The 23,134-nt window shown below is 46.6% G+C and overlaps 1 protein-coding gene across 1 annotated transcript in view; it reads left to right on the top strand.

Annotated features, from left to right (window-relative positions):
• Dhx35 (DEAH-box helicase 35) overlaps positions 1-22,910 on the top strand; it is a 61,904-nt gene extending 38,994 nt beyond the window's left edge. The window contains exons 13-22 of the mRNA XM_055602401.1: positions 2,223-2,347; positions 4,170-4,224; positions 6,571-6,666; positions 8,328-8,422; positions 8,887-8,964; positions 10,791-10,920; positions 13,653-13,734; positions 17,100-17,171; positions 19,888-19,999; positions 21,786-22,910. Coding sequence (XP_055458376.1) covers positions 2,223-2,347; positions 4,170-4,224; positions 6,571-6,666; positions 8,328-8,422; positions 8,887-8,964; positions 10,791-10,920; positions 13,653-13,734; positions 17,100-17,171; positions 19,888-19,999; positions 21,786-21,830 — 890 coding nt within the window. The 3' untranslated portion in view covers positions 21,831-22,910. The remainder of the gene's footprint in view (positions 1-2,222; positions 2,348-4,169; positions 4,225-6,570; positions 6,667-8,327; positions 8,423-8,886; positions 8,965-10,790; positions 10,921-13,652; positions 13,735-17,099; positions 17,172-19,887; positions 20,000-21,785) is intronic.
• Positions 22,911-23,134: the final 224 nt, after the last annotated feature.

Below are 23,134 nucleotides of genomic sequence, written 5' to 3'. Positions count from 1 at the left end.
ACTGAGGTGGCCGAGTATAGTCTATTATGCACATACACGGTCTTTCCATTCATCGTTTACACTGTTTCTCTTCGGCTCTGGGGATTAGTGGTGCTGGACGTAAGCACGTGAGTGGACTTGGGACATGCAGAGAAACCTTTAATTCTATGAGGAATTGCAGAGTGGTAGGAATAGTTAAGTGTGTGTTTAGCTTTTTAAAGAATTTTTGTTATTGTTTTTGAGGTAGGCTTTCTCTGGAGCCCAGGCTATCCTCAGACTCAGATATCCCTACCTTTGTCTCACAAGTGCTGGGACTTAACGACATTTTGTGTAATTTCATTTTGTGTGTTTTGCCTGCATGTCTGTGCACCGCATGTGTACCTGGAGGTCAGAAGAGGCGTTGCATGTCTGGATTAGGAATTACTGATGATTCTGGCGCTGCCATGTGGGTGCTAGTGAACTGAACTTGGGTCCCCTGCAAGAACAGAACCACTCTTAACCACTGAAACATCTCTCCAGCTGCAAATCAGATTATTTTTAAAGTGGAAATGGGCATCAGCATTTCATGTGTCAAAGAAATCATGTGATAGGACATGAACTGCAGCTGGGCAGGTGGATTTGGGTGAAAGGTCAATCCAGCCCTTAGCTTTAGCAGCTTCAGCATGGTGTGGTTGGGAAGGGCCAGGAATAGTAACCAGTGTGTTAGTGCCCGACCTTCAGATTCTCCTGAGTTTCAGAGTACAGCTGTTCATTACTCAGATCATTTAGTTTTCCAGAACCTTCCAAGACTTTTCCTCAGGTCCTCGGCTCTCGCTTCCTCTGTGCCGGGTTCTCAGACACACCCTTTGCTTCCCACTTCTGCCACTCATACCTCTAATGCCTTGGGCTTGTCTGTCTTTGTCCAGCGGATCCTCCTGCTGCTCTTGGCAGGGTAGAACCTTTTCCCCAGTCTCTGCTCTCCTCCTCCCTGAGGCTCCCATGGTTCATGGCAGGCACACGTGTCTCCGTTAGGACTGTTTTGTGGTCTTGATCCAGGTCCTTCCTGCTTCTGAAGGTTCTTCGGGGCATTTCGTGTGGCTTCTGCAGCTCCTGGTCTGCCCCAGGCTCTGGGGGACTTCGCAGCCCCTGAGTGCCATCACGTGTTCATCTCTGAGCAGCAACATCTGCTTCCGTCAGCATCTTCTTGGTGGGCCGACCTCTCAGCTACCAACTTGTTTCTGCCACAGTCAGTGGTGTGCTTGGGGAATGTGGTCGTCCTGGTAACAGTACTGTATCCACAATGTTTTTAAAACTAAGCAACTTCCTTTCCTGCTGTTGTCTACCACCTAGAACCTTCCAGCTAGACCCATGCATTTGGCAGTTTAAGTCACACAGTCCAGAATATTGGTCATCTGTTTTCTCAGGGAAAGCCTTCCTGTGATGTTCTTATTGCTAACAGTGTTTCTGTCTGGTTAACGGAAGCTTTCTGGCCTAAGTGGAGGCTGGGCGATGCCCATGTTTAAGGAGGGTGTGCAGTGTTGACTTATGTGGGAGGACTTGGCGTTATAAGCCATAGGCTTTCTGAATCACACAAAAAGTGATTTCACGCCTTTCTTTCTCCCCACACTTTGGTCTGGTTTTCACAAAGTCCTTCCCGACTTCCTATTCTCTCTCCTCCTCCCCCATCTCTGTGCCTTGGGGTTCTTTCTCCTGCTTGAGGTCACCTTTTGTTCCCGTGGGACATGCAAGTACAGGATTCTGGGTGTGACATTGCATTTGGCTCCTTGATTTAAAAGCTAGGTTTGTGTGAATTTTGCTCTTCCCAATTAGGTCTTTTGTCAGATTCTGGAGGTAGTTTTGGTGATTTATTTTTACTCTGTTCTTTGCTTACTTGTGATATTCTTGCTCTCTTGAGGTACTCTACCCTAAGCAGAGTTAACAGTACCCAAATGCTCGCTGCTTTTGTTTAGTATTTCGCTGACAAAAGCATTTGAAAAGCAGCATTCTCAAGTGAAGGAATGTACTTTGTAAAGGGATATTGTTCGTGTGTGTGTGTGTGTGTGTGTGTGTGTGTGTGTGTGTATGTATGTATATTAGAAGTAGAATGGTCCTTCCTGAATGTAAAAACAATTTTGCATCATAATGTTGTGCATCTGGTTCCAGAATCCCAGAGCTCTTGCTCAAGGTGTAGAGAGGGAGGACTCTGCTGCATATGGGTGCATCAGAGTTTCACATTTCATCTATTTTTGATTTCCTGTCCTTAGAGGAAGCCTTTGACCAGTTACCTCAGGCCACCGTCCCTGAGATGCAGCGCAGCAATTTGGCCCCTGTTATCCTGCAGCTGAAAGCCCTGGGGATTGACAACGTCCTCAGGTTCCACTTCATGTCTGTAAGTCCTGCTTCTGGTGAGGAGCGCATTGGGGTATGGTGAGGACACTGGCTGGGCATGCCTTCTTTCTTCCTCACTCAGCTAGAACACCGTATGCCACTTGTCCTGTACAGGGTGCGGGCAAACTGGCATCTAGGAGAGCCAGAATTCCTCATCGTCTGTAGTTCCTTTCTACTGGGGGAGAGACAAGTAAATGGGTAGTTACAGGGCAGCTTGACCAGTGCTCAGAGAGATAAAGGAAGGGGCCTTCTGCACCATTCCTTCATTCCCAGAAGGTGGGGCCTCGGGATAGAATGGGCCTGGCTGTAGAAGGGCCTGTGGTTCATGGTATCTCTGATGATTTCCTAAGGTAAGCTATAGGAGTGCAATCATTGGCCTACTGTAGGCTCCTGATGCATGCCTGCTCTACTGGGCTTTCCTCAGCAGCATGTGAGGCCTGGCCTGGGTGCTCTTGTTACACCCGTCATTTTCCCTCAGGTGCACAGACACAGAAGTGAGTGAGGGAAGATGGTATAGCCATCCTTTTTGTTGTTTCTCATAGGGTAAATTTTTTTTTTTAAAGTATATTGATCATGTTATAATATATATAAAATTTTAAGCTTATTTATCTGTTGATGTTTATTAGTAATTTCTTGATGTCTGTTGTTAAGTAGTAAAGTTTGAGTTCACTCTAGTGTCATGTTTTTGGCAAATGTGTATATTTTTGCATGTGTCATCTGCCCAGTTATAGCAGAGTCGACTTCTTTGTAGAGTGTGACAGTAGTGGAGTGTTGTGTAGTAATTCCCAAGCACTTATGCTGGAGCTTCTGTGAGGACGAGACAGAACAGGAGAACACAGAACAGGACTGTGTGCCCACAGGAACCCGGCATGGTGCTTTTCTGTCTTGTTACTTTCTCACTGTGAATCTCCAGATCCATAAGCTCCCCCACTGAGCCTGTGCCCATCTTGCCTTTCTGAGGAGCACAGTGGTACCTGAGGGAAGCTTGGTTAACCAGCTGTGTGACTTGCACATCATGATTCCTTTGCTCCCCTTAGTGTAGCCAATCAGGAGTAAGTCCCACACTATAAAGTCACCAGATCTTTTAAAAATTTGACTTTGTTCTTTGGCAAACAACAACTAAAAGCCAGGCCTCTGACCCTGCTGTCAACTGTTACAAAGCCTTGTTCAAATGTACTTTTCTGGTTGTTATGGTCCTCATCTGTGGAATCGAGTTAAATTACTCTGCTGCTTAAAGTGCATTTGTTGTGCTGCAGATTTGGAGGAAAGGCAGTGCAGTCTGGAAAGGTGCTCATCTTGTTAGCTGCCTAATGGGAACCAAGCTCCTAGAAGGATCTGCTGATGCCTGGCACCCAATGTGCTTAGTGAGGGTTTTAAGGAAAGAGGTGTCAGAGCACCCATTGAAGGGCACAGTGTGAGCCTTGTTGCCCTTTGCAGTATCAGCATTCCCCGTTTTTTCAGCAATTTGAACATGTGATTAGCTCTCCATTGGCAAGGCCTGCGCAGCAGACGTTAGTCCTTCCTCTGCCTGCGCTGCAGGGTTGGCAGCTCCCAGTTCTCCCAGTTCAGGAGAAGGCTGAGGGGAGCCTAGGCAAATGAAGGGATAGTTTCTAAAGTAGAGGACTGGCCCTGCTGATGATGGTGAGGGAGGGCTGGAGCAGTGCTGCCAAGGATGCTACACAGGTGGGAGACACATGTCAAGGTGCCCACAGCATGGAGACTGGGCACTTGGGCTGTGATAGAGGAGCGTGAGCCAGAGTGCTCACATTTTTTTGTTCCTTGTCAATGAAACTGATTTAGGAGGATTTTCATGTGTTTTACAGCCCCCGCCGGCACAGTCAATGGTCCAAGCCTTGGAGTTACTCTATGCTCTTGGAGGTATGCCTGTTTCTTGTGTGCTCTTCTATATGATAACACATAGCTGGACTCAAACTAACATTTTTAGAGTCTTTTAGAAATGGGATTGGTCGTCCCTATGTGTATAAACTCTTTAATGCCATTTACTCTATTGAAATAGAAATAGACAAAAGTAACTCATGGTCCACCTTAGAGTTTTATTGCTTGACAGCTCTTATAAAGGAAAACATTTAATTTGGGGCTGATTTACAGTTCAGAGGTTTAGTCCATTATCGTCATGGTGAGAAGCATGCCGGCGTGCAGGCAGACATGGTGATGGAGAAGGAGCCAAGAGTTCTACATCTGGATTCACAGGCAACAGGAAGAAACAGCCAATAGGCCTGGCTTGAGCTTCTGGAACCTCAAAGCCCACTCCACAGTGACAGACTTTTCTCCAACAAGGCCATAGCTACTAATAGTGCTGCTGTATGAGCCTATGGGGGCCATTTTCATACAAACCACCATATGGCCAATATGATAATTTATAAAGTGTGATTGAGGCTATGGAAGGGAGACTAGCAGATCTCCACATACCTCAGGTCTTGTCCTTAGACCCCTTTCTCTCTCTCAGCCCCATTCTGAAATCCCCTTCATTTCATCCCTGAGTTCCTTATGGGGATTGGGCAAAGGCCCTGTGTGCTGTGGATGAAGCCCTGTTGGTTCATTTGAAAACATAGTATGTATCTTAAGTTAGAGAAAATGGTGCTGGCCCAGGGGGTACCATCTCTTTCACGGGTGGTGCTCTCTTGGGAGGTTCTGTGAGTAGGGTATTGAGAAAGTTTTAGTGGAGGCTTTGTCGTGAGATTTTGTCTTGAGTATTTTAAAAATAGTTTATTGAGATTGTACAGTGCTCAGCAATATGTCAGTTCATCTTGCCTACTGGTGTCTGTGTGCTGTCTTTTTACTACTGAGTTGGAGTCCTTTGCATGTTCTGGTTATAGCTCCCCTGTGTGAGTGTAAATACTCACCCCGTTTACTTGGAGGTGTCTTGTGCAGTTCACTGTTTTGACTGTGTTGCTTGTTTTTTCTCAGCTTTTCTTTTGCCACTTGTGCTGTGTCCTCATCTCTAAGGACACACTGCTGTGGGGATGGGGCCCTAGTTTAGTGGTAGAATGTGTGCTTGGTGTACAAGATCTTGAGTGCAGCACCTAGTATTCCAAGCACCAGCCAGACAACCAAAGGAGACAGCGTTGCTGACTCTTCCTTACGCTTTTACTTGCAGGTTTTGTTGTGAGTTTTAGCTCTTGTACTTAAGTCTGTGATCTGTTCTGGTTTGTCTGTGTGTGTGTGTGTGGAGGGGGGTGGACCCATATTCATTTATTATATTTACACTTCTTTCTCTGTGAAGAAATCATCAGTTGCATCTTTTAAAGCTCCCCACTGATAGGAAAGGTCTTCAGCTTGGGGCATAGCATCAGTCCACTCTGTGTGTCTTGTTAGGGTTTTTGTCCCCAGCTCTCAGGATCTAACAGGGCTGTGTGAACAAGAAGCAGGGAATGTTGGTTATGTGTCATCTGTCCTCTATAAGGGTTGTTCTGAAAGTCAAACAGTGGGCAGACTCTGTCCTCACCAACATAGACTCTGGAGAGTATTGGGGAAACCCTGGTTTCAAAAAAGACAGTTATATTGGAACAGAAAGGACATAACTTTTCTGGCTCATTCCAGTCTTTTGGAGAACTTATTTTGATTGGTGAAATGATCATCTGTATCTTGGGGTTCTTGGGAATCCTGTGCCTGATAGTGAAGATTGGCAGAGAGGCCTGTGGGAAAGGTGGTGGGGAAAGTGGTGGAAAGATGGAGTCTGTCTACCTAAAGAGGGTCAGGGCCAGAGTTCATATTCTGGGTGTGCAGCCCTGTGGTTGCCCATGTAGTAAGAGAATGCTGGGTTTTGAGGCACTATCTGGGAATGTTTGTGGCTTCTCAGGTCTTAGTAAGATCCAATAGGTGAGAAAGCAGGACCAGTGTCGTGGAAAGTGGGGAGAGTAGTGAAGCAGCATGGTCAGCAGTTGCTGTAGCAGACATAGGCCGTGTCTGTGCTTCAGCTGTCAGACCCCACAAAGGACAGTTTCTGTGGGGCATCCTGGCTGGGGAGAGAGAGTAAGCAGGAGGAAGTGCAAGCTGCTCCTATAATGAAGTCCTTGAATAGAGTTTGTTAGAAGCAGCAGCTTTTAAAACTATTGTTGAGCTTAGCGTGACTGTTCCTCTTTTCATGTAACGGCATTAGTGTCAGGCTGGACTTAGTAGCAGTGAGTCATCGTTTATTCTCACAACTTCTGCTCATCTTCAGCACAGTGGTACACCTTCTGATTTCTTCCATTCCTCTGGCAGGTCTGGACAAAGACTGCCGCCTAACTGAGCCACTTGGCATGAGAATCGCAGAGTTCCCTCTGAACCCCATGTTTGCCAAGATGTTGCTGGAATCAGGTGGGTGGGCCTGACAGCTCCTTTTGACTTTATTTTGGTTTCCAAAGAACATGTTTCTCTGAATTCTCTGCACCAAGGGAAGAGGGACCAATTGTGGTTTAAAAAGTAACAACAGCAAAAGAAAAAAAAAAAAAAAAAAAAAGAAGGAACAACAGCAATTAAATGTTTATTTTTGACCAATGGTGAAATGTGTGTTTATAAGACATGGTGTGATGTTTGATACTTGTATAGTAGAAAGCTTTAGTCAAGGTAAGTAGTGTATCTATTACACTATGGACTTCCTTTTAGTGATTTGAACTGTATATCATAATGCAGTTACCATAGTGTCAGATCACTACAGCTCACTCCTTCAGCCTGAAAATGTCCTCCTGAAGCGACATCACCCATAGTCATCGCTTATCCCCCCTGCCCCCCAGCCTCCAGCAGCTCTTTTTGCTCTGTTCCCATGTATAACTAAACTGTATACTGTTTGTCCCATGCCTGGCATACTTCACTTGGTCTAACACTCATTCGCCATCCGCATTGTCCTGGATTTACTTTTCTCAAGATTGTGTAGTAAGTATTCCATCATAGGCATCATGCTGTCTTTATCCATTCTTCTACTGATGGCCGTTAGGCTCCTTCCACATTTTCTGTTCACTGTAGCAGACACCACACAACAATTTCAGTTCTTTTGGGTGTACCTAGAAGCGAGGTTGCTGGATCAAGTGGCAGTTCTGTTTTAGGTTTCTGAGGAACATCCACGAATTTTCCAAGATGGATGTGCTAACTTTAACTGTCTGGAATCGTCACACCATGTGCCACTGTGGCTGTGTGACTTCGTATTCTAAAGCAACAGTCAGGGTTCCAGTTTCTCTGCAGAGTTTTGTGAGGAAGTGAGTTAGGTCAAGGTCTGTCTCTTTAGTTACAAACATCTTGACAGTACAAGATCTGCTTCCTTCCCTGGGAAAGGTGCTGATAGCATTTCATGCCTTTGTTTAAGTGGCAGTTTATGAAGGTATGGTTCAGAGCCAGCATGATGAAAATTAGCTGTGTGGGGCTAAGCTTCCCTGAGAGACAGATTCTAAGAGCAGCAAGAGCAGAACCCACTGTGCTTTGGGCAGTGAGCAATGGGGCGCCAGGCAGGAGTGCGTTTGCTTTGTCTAGTGCCGTGGTTGATGAGCTGGCTCAGATTCTGTTCTCAAGGCAGCAGCAGCTCAGGTTGTTGTCTGGTTGCCCTGAGCTGCAGGCTTCCCAGAGCCGAGCAGTACTTGGGAGCGGCAGGCCACCCACAGATGAGCTGAGAGCGGAAGGACCATGGGAGGAACACAGCCCTATACCTCCTCTTCATTTCCCTCTGTGCTTTTACCTGGACTCCCGCTGTCCATATAGAGGGCCAGGAGCAGGCATGCCACTGACCTGACCCTGGTGACAGGCCAGTGTGGCCTTACCCTGGCTGGTATCAGTAGCCCTCAGCCTCAGCATTGCAGGCAGGAATTCTCAGTAGGGACTCATGGGTCCATCTGTGGCATACTGTTAAGTACTTACATACTAGGGACTTGAAAAAAACGAACTACAAAGCACGACCTTACTTTCTAGCACAGCACAAGGAAAGCACAGGGAAATGCCCTTTTCTCCTTTTGCTCCATTGTCTGTTTGCAAACAGGCCTTTTGTGTTCTAGGGAACTTTGGCTGTTCTCAGGAGGTCCTGAGCATCGCTGCCATGATGCAGATCCAGAATGTCTTCGTTTTCCCCTCAAACCAGAAGTCTCAGGCGGTAAGTCCAGTGTCTCCCCGAGCTCTTCACACTGTGTTCTTGTGCACGTTGTCAGAACTCGCATAGAAACTGCTGAAGACAGCTGTTGAAAAGATCCTAGCTCGCAGTTGAGTGAGTGTGCTCTGTGTTGTGGGAAGTATCTCACAAGCATGTTTGGATACCTTCCTGTACACTGTCACCCACAGCCAAGTGGATAAAGCCCTGAAGTTAATGCATCTATGTCTTTGCCATATGTATTAGATCTGTTACCTCCCCAACCCCAGGGAACAAGTGGCATTATTCAGGGTCTTTATCACAGAAGGAATTCAAGGATGGGGTCTGAAGGGAGCTTAAGAGGAGGTGGTGAACAGCATATGGTTGTAGGACATGGGAGGTCAGGCTGTCAGCTCTCCTGAGAATCCCACGTCCCCAGCACAAGAGGCTCCTGGTAGTCAACTTCTAAATGGAACTTTTATCCTTTACAGACTCGAGTGCACCGGAAATTTGCTGTGGAGGAGGGTGACCATCTCACCATGCTCAATGTATACGAAGCCTTTATTAAAGTAAGCACAGCCACGTGTGGGGGAGCCTCCACACACCAGGTCAGAAGTTAGTTCACAAACACCTGTCCAAGAGACCTGTTGTTGGCGATACAATGGTATTGGGCTAAATATCATTTATTATTTGGCTTGTGATTATTATGGTGGTATTATTTAACCCACTATCACAATTAATAAGACAGACACCTGTTAGATTTTATAATTGTCTTTTTACCTTGGGCTGGGCAGATATTTCTACCTATGCTATCTCAATAACCTCGCCATTCATCTCCCAGCCTTCATCCAGTGCCATCCTATTTGGGCTGCTTTCCATCCATAATCTTATAGATACTTGCTTATATTTTTCATCTTGGTATTTTCTCCATTCACACCATCCTCAGAGGCCTTCCTCCCTGCCCACATGGCTTCTTCTTCATGCTCACACATCTTGGCATTCCTCTTTCTCCCCTCTTCCTATTTTCTTCTCTCCTTCTCGTGATTCTCCTGAACCCAAAGCCCAGAAACCTTAGCCACGCTACCCCATTCTGCCCTGCCTAGGTTTTAGTCTTTTAATCAATCAGTCAGGAATAATGTCTTAGGCAGGTTTACACAACAAGGATAGGGCAGTGACCAGATCTTGAGGGCCAGTAATTAGCATCAAAATAGAAACATCAGACCAGCCCCCAAACAAGACCCCTCTGTTTTCTAGTTATGTAGCTCACCAGCATTTCACTGGGGATCCCAGCCTGCTATTGCTGGAAAGGCTAAGGGATGTGTCCTTTCCTTGGTCTGGGATGTGCTACACCTGAGGCTGGCTGACCGCTCAGTGACCTCCTAGTGTCCTACAGCACCTGTGCATGGAAGGAAGGGTAACATTTGAATGGGCAGTTCTGCCAGAACAACGGAGAACCACTGCTGTGTGTCCTGAGTCTTCAGAGTCACCCTGGGTCCCATGAGATCATGCTGAATGAGGCTTGCATGTTCCTCCTTGGGAGCGATGGGCAGTGCTAATTCTGAGTACTTCTGTGGGACTGAGAGCAATTAATAGAACTTAAAATTCTCACTTAACAGTGATATAAAGCTTTTAAAAAGCAATGTGAAGAAAAAGAAATAATATTTCATAATTTTAGTAATATAATGCATTTTTACCAAAGATTTGTTTTACCAGAGGTTTCAGGATGATTACCCAATAAATGAGATATAGATTAAGTCAGTTAAGACTCAGGGTACAGGTACAGTGTGCCATCACCGAGATGAGCTTCACGCAGAAGGGCCCACCTACAAACCTGCATGGTGTTAGGCTGTGGTTGCCTTGTGAAAAACCCTGTGTGGATTACATTTTTAAAATGTTACTATGGTAAAAAATTTATTTGAAAAACTTTCCTCCCAGCTTAAAATGTAATTTTAGAGGTATATTTTCTCTGCAAAACCTAACACATGACTTAATGAATGGCCTGAAGAAAGTAGAAAATTAAGCATTGTTGGTAGAAAAAAAAAATCCAGCTTTGAGGTCAGATAGGGATTTGAAAATGACTTCTTCATGTGCTGTATTGTTTCCATAGTTTAATACAATGAAAGGGAATGTTAACAGGCTCATCCAAGGCCACGGGGAGGCGGACGTGACCCTCCTGAAGTGTGTTTAGCTTGACCTCTGCTTCCCATCTCCTCTCATGTGCTGGCTAGTGTGGGGACAGGGCTGGAGTGACAGACAGATTGCTCGGTTGTTACCATCTGCTTTAGAGATAGGGTGTGTGGGTGTCATCAAGCCAGCAAGTGGAGGAAGAGAAGGGGCTCCTGGCCATGGCTAGGTCTGACTTGGCTAATGTCTCCTCTGTGTGATCTTTCTGCAGCACAACAAGAGCTCCCAGTGGTGTCAGGAGCATTTCCTGAATTACAAGGGTCTTGTCAGAGCTGCCACTGTGAGAGAACAGTTGAAAAAGCTCCTGGTCAAGTTTCAGGTGCCCAAGATGTCCAGCGAAGGTGGGTGTGGCGCTCCCCTGCCTGGGGCTTCCCCCCTCTGTTCTGCCCAGTTGCATTCTTCAAGTTAGGCTGAGCACTTGTAGCCAGCAGCACAATCTGAGCTGTGTACACTCCTTCAGTGTACGGCTGGGTGTCTTTGTGGGTAGATCCATTTATATTTTGTGGGCTGTTGTTCTCTACCCCAAATTTTTAAAGCTTACAGAAATGCTTAAGAATTGGTAGCTTCCACATCAGTGCCCATATAACTAATATCTTGATAGTTGTTGCAGAAAATTTACCTTTTATTGTGCGGAAGGACAGTGTCACAGGCTGACCTCACACTTATTATGTAGCTAAGGATGACCTTGAACTTTTGCTCCTCCTGCCTCTGCAAGTGCTAGTGTTGTGCCTGTGTGTGCACGTGAGTGTCTGTCTGTGTGTGTGTGTGTGTGTGTGTGTGTGTGTGTGTGGCGGGTACACAGAGTTAGGTCTTCTACCATGTACTGAAATCAGGTCCTAAGGCTTGCTTGAAGGACCTTCACTTGCTGAGCCATCTTGACAGCTCTGAAAAATTACTTTTAAGTGGGTGATATTCGTAGGTATTACATGAAAATTGCATTTTCTTTTAAGGTGCAAATGTTATTAAAGCAGACACCATATGGTTAGCTTAGGCATTCACCAAGGGTAAGGCAGAACACCACTGTGCCAGACAGTCTCACTTGCAGCAGTGGCTGGGGTGGGCGTTTGGAGGCCACAGCAGGTTGCCCCGTGTCAGGGTGTCTGCATTCTTTTCCATGGTGTGGTTTATGGTGTCCTTAGTTCACAGAGGAATCGGGAGGGTGGAAGACTCACAAGACATGGGAGGAAAACACAGCTGTAGCCAGCAGAGCCAGAGACCTGGAGCCAACTTCTGGGGAGTGGCGTACTGAGTTCATTCAGCAGTCTTGAAGCCCGCTGTGCAACAGCACCTGTTGACATCTCCTGACAGCATCTGCTAGTCTGGGCAGCCATGTGATTATGTCCTGTGTTCATTTGCACCGTGCTCTCAGCACTCTGGGAGATGTGTGCTGCTTTTATCCCGTGTATAGAAGGAAAACAATGATTAGGCTGAAGGTCTTGTTAGAGTCAGGACCCAGGAGGGTCTGTTTCATTTTTGCTTTTATACTAAGAACAAGTGATTGAAAAATGACAAAAACTTGGTTCTCTCAGAGCCCAGGGTGATGAAGAGGCTTCATGGAGACAGACTAACTGCAACGTTAAGCTATGGGGCCTTTAGAGGTGGCCCTTTAGAAGTGACGATGTGTAACCATGGGCCACCGTAGCAAGTAGCAGAAATAAATGTAGGGAGGGAGAAGTCCAGCAGGACTTGGGCAGAAACAGAACCCTTACAAGGGCTGCCAGCTGGCAAGCATCTGCCCAGGGTCCTGTTGCCTGGCAGATAAATGACAGCCACACGCCTGTATCTTTGTGTCTTCTCCTGTCATTATCACTCGGTGCCCAGGGCAAGGGGTATGTTGAATTAAAATTCTTCCTAATAGGAATGGAGTGCTGAGAAATGAGATTCTATAAAGCTGAGTTTTGTAGCTCACAAACTATTATAATATGAGTTTGCACCTTTATGAGGTAACCGCTGAGAACAAATCCTATTGTACATGGGATTCTGAGCAGCTGGAGAGAGGGGCTGCATGTGTGGGGGTGCTGGCTTGGGGCCTCGCAGCTCTGCTGGGAACAGCAACAGCTGTCAGGCAGACCAAGCAGTTACCTGCGAATAAAAACACGTCTAGGAGGTTACAGAGTAGTGAAATGTGTTTTTAACTAAGTTTATTATCAAGAGACTTTATCAAGCCCGTTTGGTAGGTGAACAAAAGATTAGAATATAAAATTTATTAAGAAGAAATAAAAACACAAGTAGTAATCAAATTTATAAGAAAAAAAAAAAAAGAATGTAGTCCCCTCTTTTGCCAAAACCTGCTGGAAAGACTTCAATAAAATGCTCTACTTATATATTATTGACAGCCCTGTAAGGTTACCAGCTGCAGAGACCTGTTTGCTCATGTACTGTACTTCATCAGAGCTAAGATAGGAATCCATCAGGATTTCATGTATTGCTAAGAAAAGAATGGCTGTCACTGTAATTGTGTCTTGACTTGAGTGAGTTAAAATGACTTAGAATTGACAAAATAGGGGTCTCTCCAGCCAGTAAAACATGATTATTCCTTGCATGATAATTTAGAATTTGTCTCATGGCTGTGCTACGAATGCAGATGCTTTTTTTCAGGAAACAATAGAAATGTCAGTTACAAAGGAACAGATGTTTGGAAGTGGCGGAGAATGGCAAACTAGCTGACAACCAGAGACAGGGCAGTGTGCCTTCGCAGTGTGTGGCTTAGGGAGAGAAGGCATTTCCGAAATGCTCTGAGCTCACTGAACCATCTATGGAGCAGCTTCTTGGACCCAGTACTCTGTGGCCTGGTGTTGGAGAGGCTCTGGTCACGGGTACAGTCCTGCCTTGTCCTTAGCAGCTGCTGGGGAGGATTCCTCTTCAGGAGCTGGACAGTCGTAAGACATGGGAGGCACAGGGCTAAGCGTGCACAGAGATGGCTTCAGGTGCTGGAGCAGGGGGTGAGGTGGGAGTGGGCGTGGGGTGGGGAGGGGTCTGGGCATGATCCTGCCATCACAGCCCAGGCCTCAGCATATGGAATATGGGGCCGGAGTGCTGGGTCTCACCAGGCTTCTGTTGCTGCCTTGTGTAGGTGATCCAGATCCGGTCCTGAGGTGCATTGTGTCGGGATTCTTTGCAAATGCTGCGCGGTTTCACTCCACCGGAGCATATAGGTAACGAGATTCTCAGGTTGCTTGGCGAAGGGAACAGAAAGCTATGTGCAGAAAAAAATCAGGGAGCTTTGAACATACATCCTGCCTCCTTCCAGAACTGAGTGAGACGATCCAGCTTTCAGTAGATGTTCGTGCTCTCCGGGAGAGTCCTAATACTCAGAGCATCTCAACAGTGACATGTGTTTTAGAATGATGGTGACAGATCTGCATTTCTTATGGGAGGAACCATCAATAGGATGTTTCTAGAAGCCACTTTCCCCAATGGGTTGTTCATCATCCTCAAGGCTCCATGCAGGATGTGGACTGGTACATGGGGCTTCATTTTGTGTCTTTGGAGTCCAGCAAGTATTTCTTTGCTAGTTACAGTACTTCCTGCCATAGCCTGTAGCCTGTTTTCTCATGCTGATGACTACAGTAGCTTTTACTATAAAAACTACAGCATAGTTTAGCCTGCTCTTCTCCAGGCTGAGTACTTAGGTTCTTGGAATTGTTACTTTAAGTTTGTCTCTTCTGTCCCTGGCTTATTGTAGTCTTCTAACTTTTGTACCTGTGTAAGTGTAACTGTCTTTGCCACCCCATTTCTCAGGGTTGAACCTAGGACCTGAACCCTGCCAAGCAAGTGATCTACCATTAGATTTCACCCCAGTTATGCTAATTTTTTTTTTTTTCTTCTTGAGGTCTCTTCACTAAGGCTGGCCTGAAACTTGTGATCCTCCTGCCTCAGTCCCTCCACCCCCGGAAGTTGAGATTACAGGTTTGTGATACCAGGACCAGTTACCTTTTTGTCTTTAGCAAGGGAACAATTGAAAGGCTTTTTCCTGCCTCCTGTTTGGATTTCTTCTATATATTATATTTCTGTTAGGCCCCCTCTCCTACCTAAAATGTTGCTACCTTCTATTTGAGGCCAGCTTAGAAATTACTTTTTGCAGACACTACAAAACCCACTAAGCATTTTTGAAAAACTTTTTATTGGTTCTTTGTGAATTTCACATCATGCACCCCAATCCCACTCACCTCCCCCTACCCTTGTACCTGCCCTCTACCCTTGCACCTTCCCCAACAGATAAGGAAAAAAAAATCTGGAAGCTGTAGTGTGTCCCACAGTATAACCTTTGTCCACATTTCTTTGCTTACAAATGTACATTGCAATGGCTTGTTGGTTTGGTTCGAGGCCTCTGGCTTTTGCTACCCCATTAATACTGGAGCCTCATTGGGCCTCCTCTTGGTTATCTTGTTGTTGCCCTGTGTTATAGAGATGCTGTAGTTTTGGAATTGCAGGACTGGCCCCTTCATCGATGGGGTAGATGTTGAGGTGGGCCAATTCAGTGCCCTGGATCTGGACCTGAGAGGTATCTGAGCTGCTATCCTGTTCTCACACTCTTGGGGCTGGCTCACTAGCAACCAGGGCCAGCTCTACCCTGCTGCCCAGGCGAGGTGCAGGGCCCTCTCTCCAGAGTGTTGCAGCTGGTGAGGGGCATGGCCAGTTATTCTACTCTTATGATCCAGGGACCAGTTTTCCCACCATAGATGGCAAGGAACAAGCGAGGGGAGGAAGGCATCTTACCCTCGTCTGTGCCGCCTTCCAGCAGTTTTAAAAAAAATATATTATATATAATATATACTTATAATTTATATAAATAAGTATGTATTTATTTATTTTATGCTATGAATGCTTTGCCCCCATGTTTTTTTGTGCACCACATATGCTCCTGGTGCCTACAGAGGCTGGAGGGTGTCAGATGCCCTGGGACTAGAGTTACATGTGAGTCTCCCCAAGTGGGTACTGGTAATCAAACACAGGTCCTCTGAAAGCTGGTGATAGCAGGCAGTGCATTAACCTCTGAGCCATCTCTCTATCCCCCACTGCATATTTTTAATTTTGGCAGCCACGTCTGCCCCCTCTTCCTGGACTTTGAACTTGACAGCATAGCCCTTGGCCTCTCATGTGGTATGCACTGTTACTTCAGACCACATGGTCCACTCATGACTCCATGATGCTATTGCCCATTAGACAAGCCCTGTTCCTACATTCAGGGAGTCGGGAAGTGAGGGATCCCCTGGAAAGGTTGAGCTTTTCTCCAGTGTTGTTCCTCCCTCATTTTGATTATTCCTCTTTCTTGACGAGTGTCAACTATTTCTGTGGGTGACCTTAAATTATTTCATGGGGATCCTAAACGAGGCATTCCGTGAGAGTCTAGGGCCAGTGATTCCCTTGAGATGATGTTCATTGTCAGTTATTTCACTACCGTGTGACAGCAGACACCCCACAATGCCATCGTAAGGAGCCGGTGATGAGCTTGACACTGGTGCCTCAAGCACTTGTCTGACACACAGACTCTTGATGCCACAGACGTGACCATATGTACTCAGTAATTGGCATTCTAGTCTGCTCACGTTTATGATCTGATCGTATAGATAGTTGGGCATTTACTTTGTCATTTTTGAATCAGGTTGAACCAAATGTAATATGTAATCAGAAATAAGTATTCCACAGGAACTGGCCTATGCTTGCTTGCTGCTCAGTGTTAGCTCCCATGGTCTTTCTGTAGTGTTTAGTGCCTAACTTGGTGCAGTAGGAAAGTCTGTAGAAACTCGGTTTCTGTTGTAAAGGGATTATTTTGAAAGGGAATTTGTAGAAGAGAGACATGAACATAAATGTGGATAGAACATTCTTTTCCTATGGGTTTAGGTGTCCACATTTGCTTTTCCTTCACATACTAGGATTAGGTCAAGGCCCTTGCTCATGGTAGGCCGACTCTGTGCTGCTAAGCTAAACCTTACACCTTCTTAGTTTAGCAGAGACAGGTCTTGCTAAGTTGCCCAAGCTGCCCTCAACCTGAGCTCCTTCTGTCTCCGTGTCCCAAATAGCTGGGACTGCAGCTGTGCCCCACCTTGCTGGCCCTTCTTTTTATTTTATTTTATTTTATTTTTTTTGCGTGATTTGTTTTTCACTTCTAGGGTGGTCGTGATGGTGAGGTGTGTTTAGAGCAGTGGTTCTCCACCTGTGGGTCCTGGCCCTCCGGGGCTAAAGGACATTTCACAGGGTTACAAACATAGCAGCTGTTTACATTACAATTCACAACAGTAGCACAATTACAGTTATGAAATAGCAATGAAAATAAATTTTATGGTTGGGGGTGACCACAACATGAGGAACTGTATTAAAGGGTCACGGCATTTGGAAGGTTGAGAACTACTGCTCTAGAGAGTAGTGTCTTTTCCAGGTAAAATTAATTCTATTATACATTTGGGGGAGGGGGCTGTATTAACACGTTCGTGGAAAAGTACTTAAATGTATAAAGTATTACAAATTCTTACAGTAAATGCAACAATGTGCTTCACACAGAATTCTTATGTCTCATAAGGACTATCCGCGATGACCATGAGCTGCACATCCACCCTGCTTCAGTCCTTTATGCAGAGAAGCCACCCCGCTGGTAAGCCGCTCCCATTGCTGAACTGGGCCCTGATTAGAAGTGAGCCCTGGTTCCTGCTCCTCTCTGGGTCCCCAGGCCTGGCTTGCAGTGCAGGTGCTCTATTGGCAGTGTTGACTTTGATGTGCCAGGTTGCCAGGATGTCTACTCTATCAGGAATGCCCTAAAGGAAGGCAGTACTCCAGTTACTGCCCCGCTGCCTTGTACTGTACTCAGTAAAATCTCCATATTTTTAACGGTTTATTGATTCTTTGAATTTCACATCCTGTACCTCAGTCCCACTCATCTCCTTGTTCCTTCGCATCTGCACCCTCTGCCCTTACAACCTCACCTGCAAAAGAAAATAGAAAACACAAAACAAACAATAAACAAAACAAAGCATAGAAAAAATTTTGTTGTGGAAGCTGCAGTGTATCATAGTGGGTCCCAAAGTATGACCCCTTTGTCCACACACCTTCGCTTACAAATGTTCGTTGTAATGAGTCATTGGTCTGGTTTGAGGTCTCTGGAGTCTGCTACTCTATTAATACTAGGTCCTCACTGGGACTCCTGGGATATACTGTGTTGCCTTGTGTCACTGAGATCCTGCAGCTTTGGATCTTCAGGACTGGCCCTTTCACATACCCCAGCAGTTCATAGATGGGGTAGATGTTGGGGTGGGCCAGCTCAAAGCCCTGGCCCTGGGCCTGGGTGGTAGCTGAGCTGGTCAGCCCGCCTAGTTCTGCACCTACACCGCTAGGGCGAGCTCTCCAGCCCTGCCCCTGCTAGCTCACCCAGTGCGTCCTCCAGCAGAGGCTAGGTACGGCTCTTCTGCTCTCTTGCCCTCAGGGCTGACTTACCTGTGCCTTCACTGCCATCAGGGCCAGCTCCACTGTGCTGCCCATTATAGATACAGTGAAGGGCAGGGCCAGCTCACCAGCTCTCTGGCTCTCCTGATCCCAGGACCAGCTCCCCCTACTGCTGCAGGTGGTGATCTCCTTAAGCAAACTGCTGGTTATCTCCTCACTCAGGTGCTCATTTTGACCCACTGACTAAAGGCTTTACTGCAGTAGGCACAGCATGCAGAGATGACTTGGATCCCCGCTATAGTTGTAACAGATTGAAGTCTCATGGGAGAAGTTTTCCTAAAGGGCTGTATGTGGTGTTGGGATTGGCACTGATGGTGCCAGGAAGCCAGGCTAGCTTAATGGAGAAGCTGACCCTTGCTCTGGACCTGGACCGAAAGACATTCACACCTAGATGGCAAAGCTGTGGCAACGTGAAGGAAGCACATGTCTTAGTAGAATGGGCAATGAATTGACAGTGGGTGTCCATTGGGTGGTTCCAGTTTGCTGTACTAGCTGGGAGGGCAGAGACAAGTGCAGTGGTGAGAAACAGCAGAGATACTTCATTTTTTCATGAGTCATAGTTATATCTTCCCAGGTCAATGTTAATTTGGGCTTGTATTTTGTGTTTGTTTCCTATTTTTAATTTATTTACATTGCATTTTACAAACGTATGGATTGACAGAGGATTAGAAAGTTTAAAAGACAGCAATGCTTGGCTCTTTACCGGTTCTAAGAACAGTGCCCTGGGGCAGACAGGAGCATGTGGTGAGAAGTGGCAGTGGCAGGGATTCTGGGAGTGGGGCCGTGGAGACCTTGTACTTACTCTTCAGGCAGCAGCATCATGTTGGAAATGCAGGTTCCTGGGCCGCATCCAGCCCTCTTCAGTCAGAACCTGTGGTGGTGTGTGGGAGGGGCCGCTGTTTAAATAGGTCCTGGCAGTGTTTCTGATGTATTAAAGTTGACCAAGGAGTTAGACCATGCTGTAACCAGTGCAGATCCAGACGCTTCTTAGGCGCGGAGTGTGAGAGTAGTGCTGGTTGTGTAACTGCTTCCCTGCCACCTAGAGCATGTGGAAGTCCAAGAGGGGACCCAGACATCAGTGCGTGCCCCTTTCCATCTCTCCATTCCCCTCTTTCCCTCCAGTCCCCCTCCTGCCTTCTCCTCTCCCGACTCTTCTCTCTCCCTTCCCTTTTTCCTTCCCTCCCTTCCTGTGCTGGATGGACCCCCAGGCATTGAGCACACTAGGCAATTGTTACATTCCCAGCCCCTACCCTTCCTCCCACCAGATTCATTTACTGGTGTTTGACAGACAAACTGTGTGGCTTTTGTGTTTATAGGTTTGAAGTTCTCAAGGATGCCCCAAGTCAATTCTCCCCATGGTTCGGAAAGAAGTGTTTACTGTATGAACTCCTGAAGTCCAGGGCTTAGAAAACATGGTCCTTGTTCTTCGGTTGTGTGTCTCAGTTCTAGGCGTGTCTTTTTCCTCTTGAGACCTAAGTATGTGTAGTGAAAGGTGCCAAACTATATTTAAAATATTTCATCACTCTGGAAAGTTCCGTTGTATATCTTTGTAGTCGTTTTCCAGTCCATTTCAGAACATCAAGGCCTTTGAGTACATTTCTGTACTTTCTAATTAAGTCTTTCAAGTTCCAGCAAGTGCAGGCCACGATCTGGACAGGTATTGTGTGGGTAGCTGGAGAGCCCTGGAAATCAGGTAGGATGCAGAGTTGCATCGGTGAAACACATTGACTTCCCTCTTGGGTCAGGAGGCTGAGTGAGCAGCCACAGTGCCTGTGTAGAGTCCTGCACGGACAGTACACACCTGCTATGGTGAGGGCGAGACGACTTGTCAGCCTTGGCATTGTGTGTTTCACGTTTATTCTTTGTTCCAGGGTTATCTACAATGAAGTTATACAGACCTCCAAGTATTACATGCGAGACGTGACGGCCATAGAGTCGGCTTGGCTGCTGGAGCTGGCCCCGCACTTTTATCAACAAGGAACGGTAGGACTGAGGGGAACCTGGCCCCAGACAGGCAGCAGCCTCTTCGTAGTGTTAAGTCTGTGTGTGCTTCCTTACCCTAAATCATTCCCCCCCACACACACATTGCAGAGTACACAGGGAAGTAAAACCCTTACTGGATTCCCCAAAACTTACTGGTGGAACCACGTCCATTGCCTTCATAGGGCAGTGCAGTTAAAAACAAACCCTACAGCTCCATAAAAAAAGGCTCAAGGTGGTTGAAAACCACCGTGCAGTCAGCTCCCTGCCCTCCTCCCACAGCACTTGCACTTTGGACAACAGATATATGGTTCCTTTTCCTCATTTTTGCAAAAATGGTCTATTCATTGCCTCTCCAAGTCCATGCATTCTTCTAACATGACTTAATTGAAAGATGGTTGATCATGTTTGGGAGACTGGTAGGTAAACTGGGCCCACAGGCCTCCTGGCTGGGTATGGCCCACAGACTGTTCAGTCTGCACTGTGCTTTAATTGCAATGGCAAGTTAGTTATGTAATTGTTAGTATTGTGTGTGTGTGTGTGTGTGTGTGTGTGTTTTGCTAGAAATTGAATCTAGGGATAACTGATGATTATTTTTAAGCATGCTGCCTTGAAATTATTTCCTGTTAGTTCATTTTTAGTCTTTGTTCCTTTTTTAAAAACTTATTTTACTTTTCTCAAATTAATGATTTTCCTAGTACTGTATTTTATTTCTTAGTCACCTTTTACACCCTGGACTCCTCAAGTGTCACACTGCTTAGATACAATGTCTTTTGTGATTGAGGTCCAAAGCTAGTGCAATCTCTTTAGGAACTCTCCAGGTTCCCAGGGGCTGCCCATGCAGGGCGGGTCTGCTGCCTTGGACGCACGCAGCACAGCTCTCCGGTAGTCAGTATCTCTCCCTGGCATCTCCAGTGACTTTCTATCATCTGTTTTTCAAAGTTGCTTTCACCCTATAGAGGCCTGAAATTGCTCAAAGTCAACTGTGTTTATACTCAGAATTCTTTCCAGTAAAGTGTACCAAAAATGGCTCACGGCCAGAAGTTGTCCTGGCCCTTCCCTGGATACAACTACATATGCCAGGATTAGTTTAGGGTCATATTTGGTGAAGAACAGGGAGGAAAGAATCCAAAGAAGCAGCAAGCCCACAGAGATTTGCCTAGAGAGACCTTTGTGATCTAGGGAGAGTGTGTGGCCTCACCTGTGTAAGGACCTGTACTTGCCTCTCTCAGGCATACCCATGTGGAAAGCCTGGAATCTGGCTGTTTACTTAGACTGGGGCCTGCTGGTCTGTCAGCTCCTACCATCGTCGGTGGTGTGCTGTTTTCTTTCAGAGCTGGCAGTTCTCTGTGGGGTATTGTGAGGTCATGTTGGATGTGCTAGGACATGGGGTTCACATTAGTGTGGGGATGCAGCATGCTCTTGGGAAGAGCTCCTGCTCTTAGCTCGGCTGAGGGCTCTGTGCCTCGTTGTACTACGTTATTGGCGGGATGTCAGTTTCCCCTCAGCTGGTGAGGAGAGCTCCCTGATTAGAAACTCATGTTCATATATTTTACCTCAAATGCTTATTTGAGAATTTGTAGTCATTTTGTTTTAATGTAAAGAATTTTTATTGCTTAGTCCTGTTAACTGATGCCCATGGTGATGTCAGGAAGCTTCGTATGTTCTTTATACTCGGCCTCTTCAGCAGACGGCTTTCTAAGGGCACAGCATTCCTTGGGAAGGTGTGGTCCAGGTAGAGGCTTTGACTGTCTCACCATCCCTAGTGATGTTTCCTTTTCTTTTGCAGCACCTGTCCCTGAAAGCCAAAAGGGCCAAGGTCCAGGACCAGTGAGCGGAGCTCAGCAAGTGGCTGCGGGGACGGTTTGGCATCTGTCCTTCGTGTCGTTTAGCACCAGCTAAGGGAGAACAGACAGCCACTCTGGTGTGGCCTGCATCCTGCTCATCAGCCCCTCTTCCTGCTCCCCTCAGCATTTGCCATCCTCAGTGGGCCCCAGAGTAGTTCGAGCATGGCCAGCATGGACCAAGCAGGAGTTGGCTGGGCTGGGCCTGGCCTCACTCCTCACACTCAGTAGCCAGCACCCTGCGCCAGCAGGCACAGTCCTGCTCCAGCTCTGTGGTGAGGAGGAGAGCGAGCCTGTGAAGACTGAAGACCTGTGTAGACAGGGCTCTCTTTGCCTCCTGTGTCTTGCTTGCTGCCGTCACGGTTGTTGACTACTGCAGTCTACGGCTGCTATGTTCATCAAGTACAAACGGAAGTGCTGGGCATTTCCACAAGATCACCAAAGTTCTCGTCCATCAGGCCCGGGGTGAGGGTGGACGGTCTCCCAAACCCAGCAGCCTCTTCCTTCCCTCTGACCGTGTCCCTGCTTCTCTGCAGTGGAGACTCAGTGCACTGATGGTGGGCCACTCAGGACTCACAGCCCGAGTCCTTGTTAGCCACTCCCTTTGCAAGTGAGCTTAGCTTTCTCTCAGAGCACGATGCACATCCTGGTGCCAGTGGCTGGGCGCCAGGAAAAGCTCATCAACCTCGACGCCATGGGCTCCTCTTTAGCAGGAATTCACTACAGTTTAGATGCCCTAAACTTGTGTAGCTCAGGAACAAACTCTCGTATCTGTATCTTTGTTTGCTTGCGTTCTTGCAAGAACATGGGCAGCTCCCTGGGCACTGTTCACACTGCCCTGGGCAGCTTTGCTGTGACAGTGATGGCACTTCAGCACACGGCAAGACAGACTTCTCCCTACTGTTTCAATGATGTTTACTTTAAAAACGTAGCTTGAAAGTTTATTTTTGTACTGGTTTTAGTTTGGATGTGCCACTTTTGGCACCAAACCTATGTCATTTTTATTTCCATTTTATAAATGTGTAAATAGCAGTGTTAAGTTGTTAATCGTAGTAAATCTTTCTACCCGAGGGGACTTGTTTCTCCCATCTGTGGCTCGTGTGGTCTGTATCTTAAGATGATCCAGTTCATTATTCCAAGTGAGGCCTGGCAGTGGCTAAGGGACCTGATACTACCTTGTGCAATATTTGAGGTGGGTCGCTCATGGACACAAAGCCCTACAATCCATGATATGTGCCTGAATGCTCTCAGACCTTATTATAGCAAGGCGTGGGGCATTGTTTAAAGGAAGATC

The sequence above is a fragment of the Psammomys obesus genome, unplaced genomic scaffold (genome assembly GCF_907164565.1).
Source record: "Psammomys obesus unplaced genomic scaffold, mPsaObe1.curated_primary_1811, whole genome shotgun sequence".
Classification (NCBI taxonomy): domain Eukaryota; kingdom Metazoa; phylum Chordata; class Mammalia; order Rodentia; family Muridae; genus Psammomys; species Psammomys obesus.
This window is presented reverse-complemented; position numbering and strand designations above follow the sequence as displayed.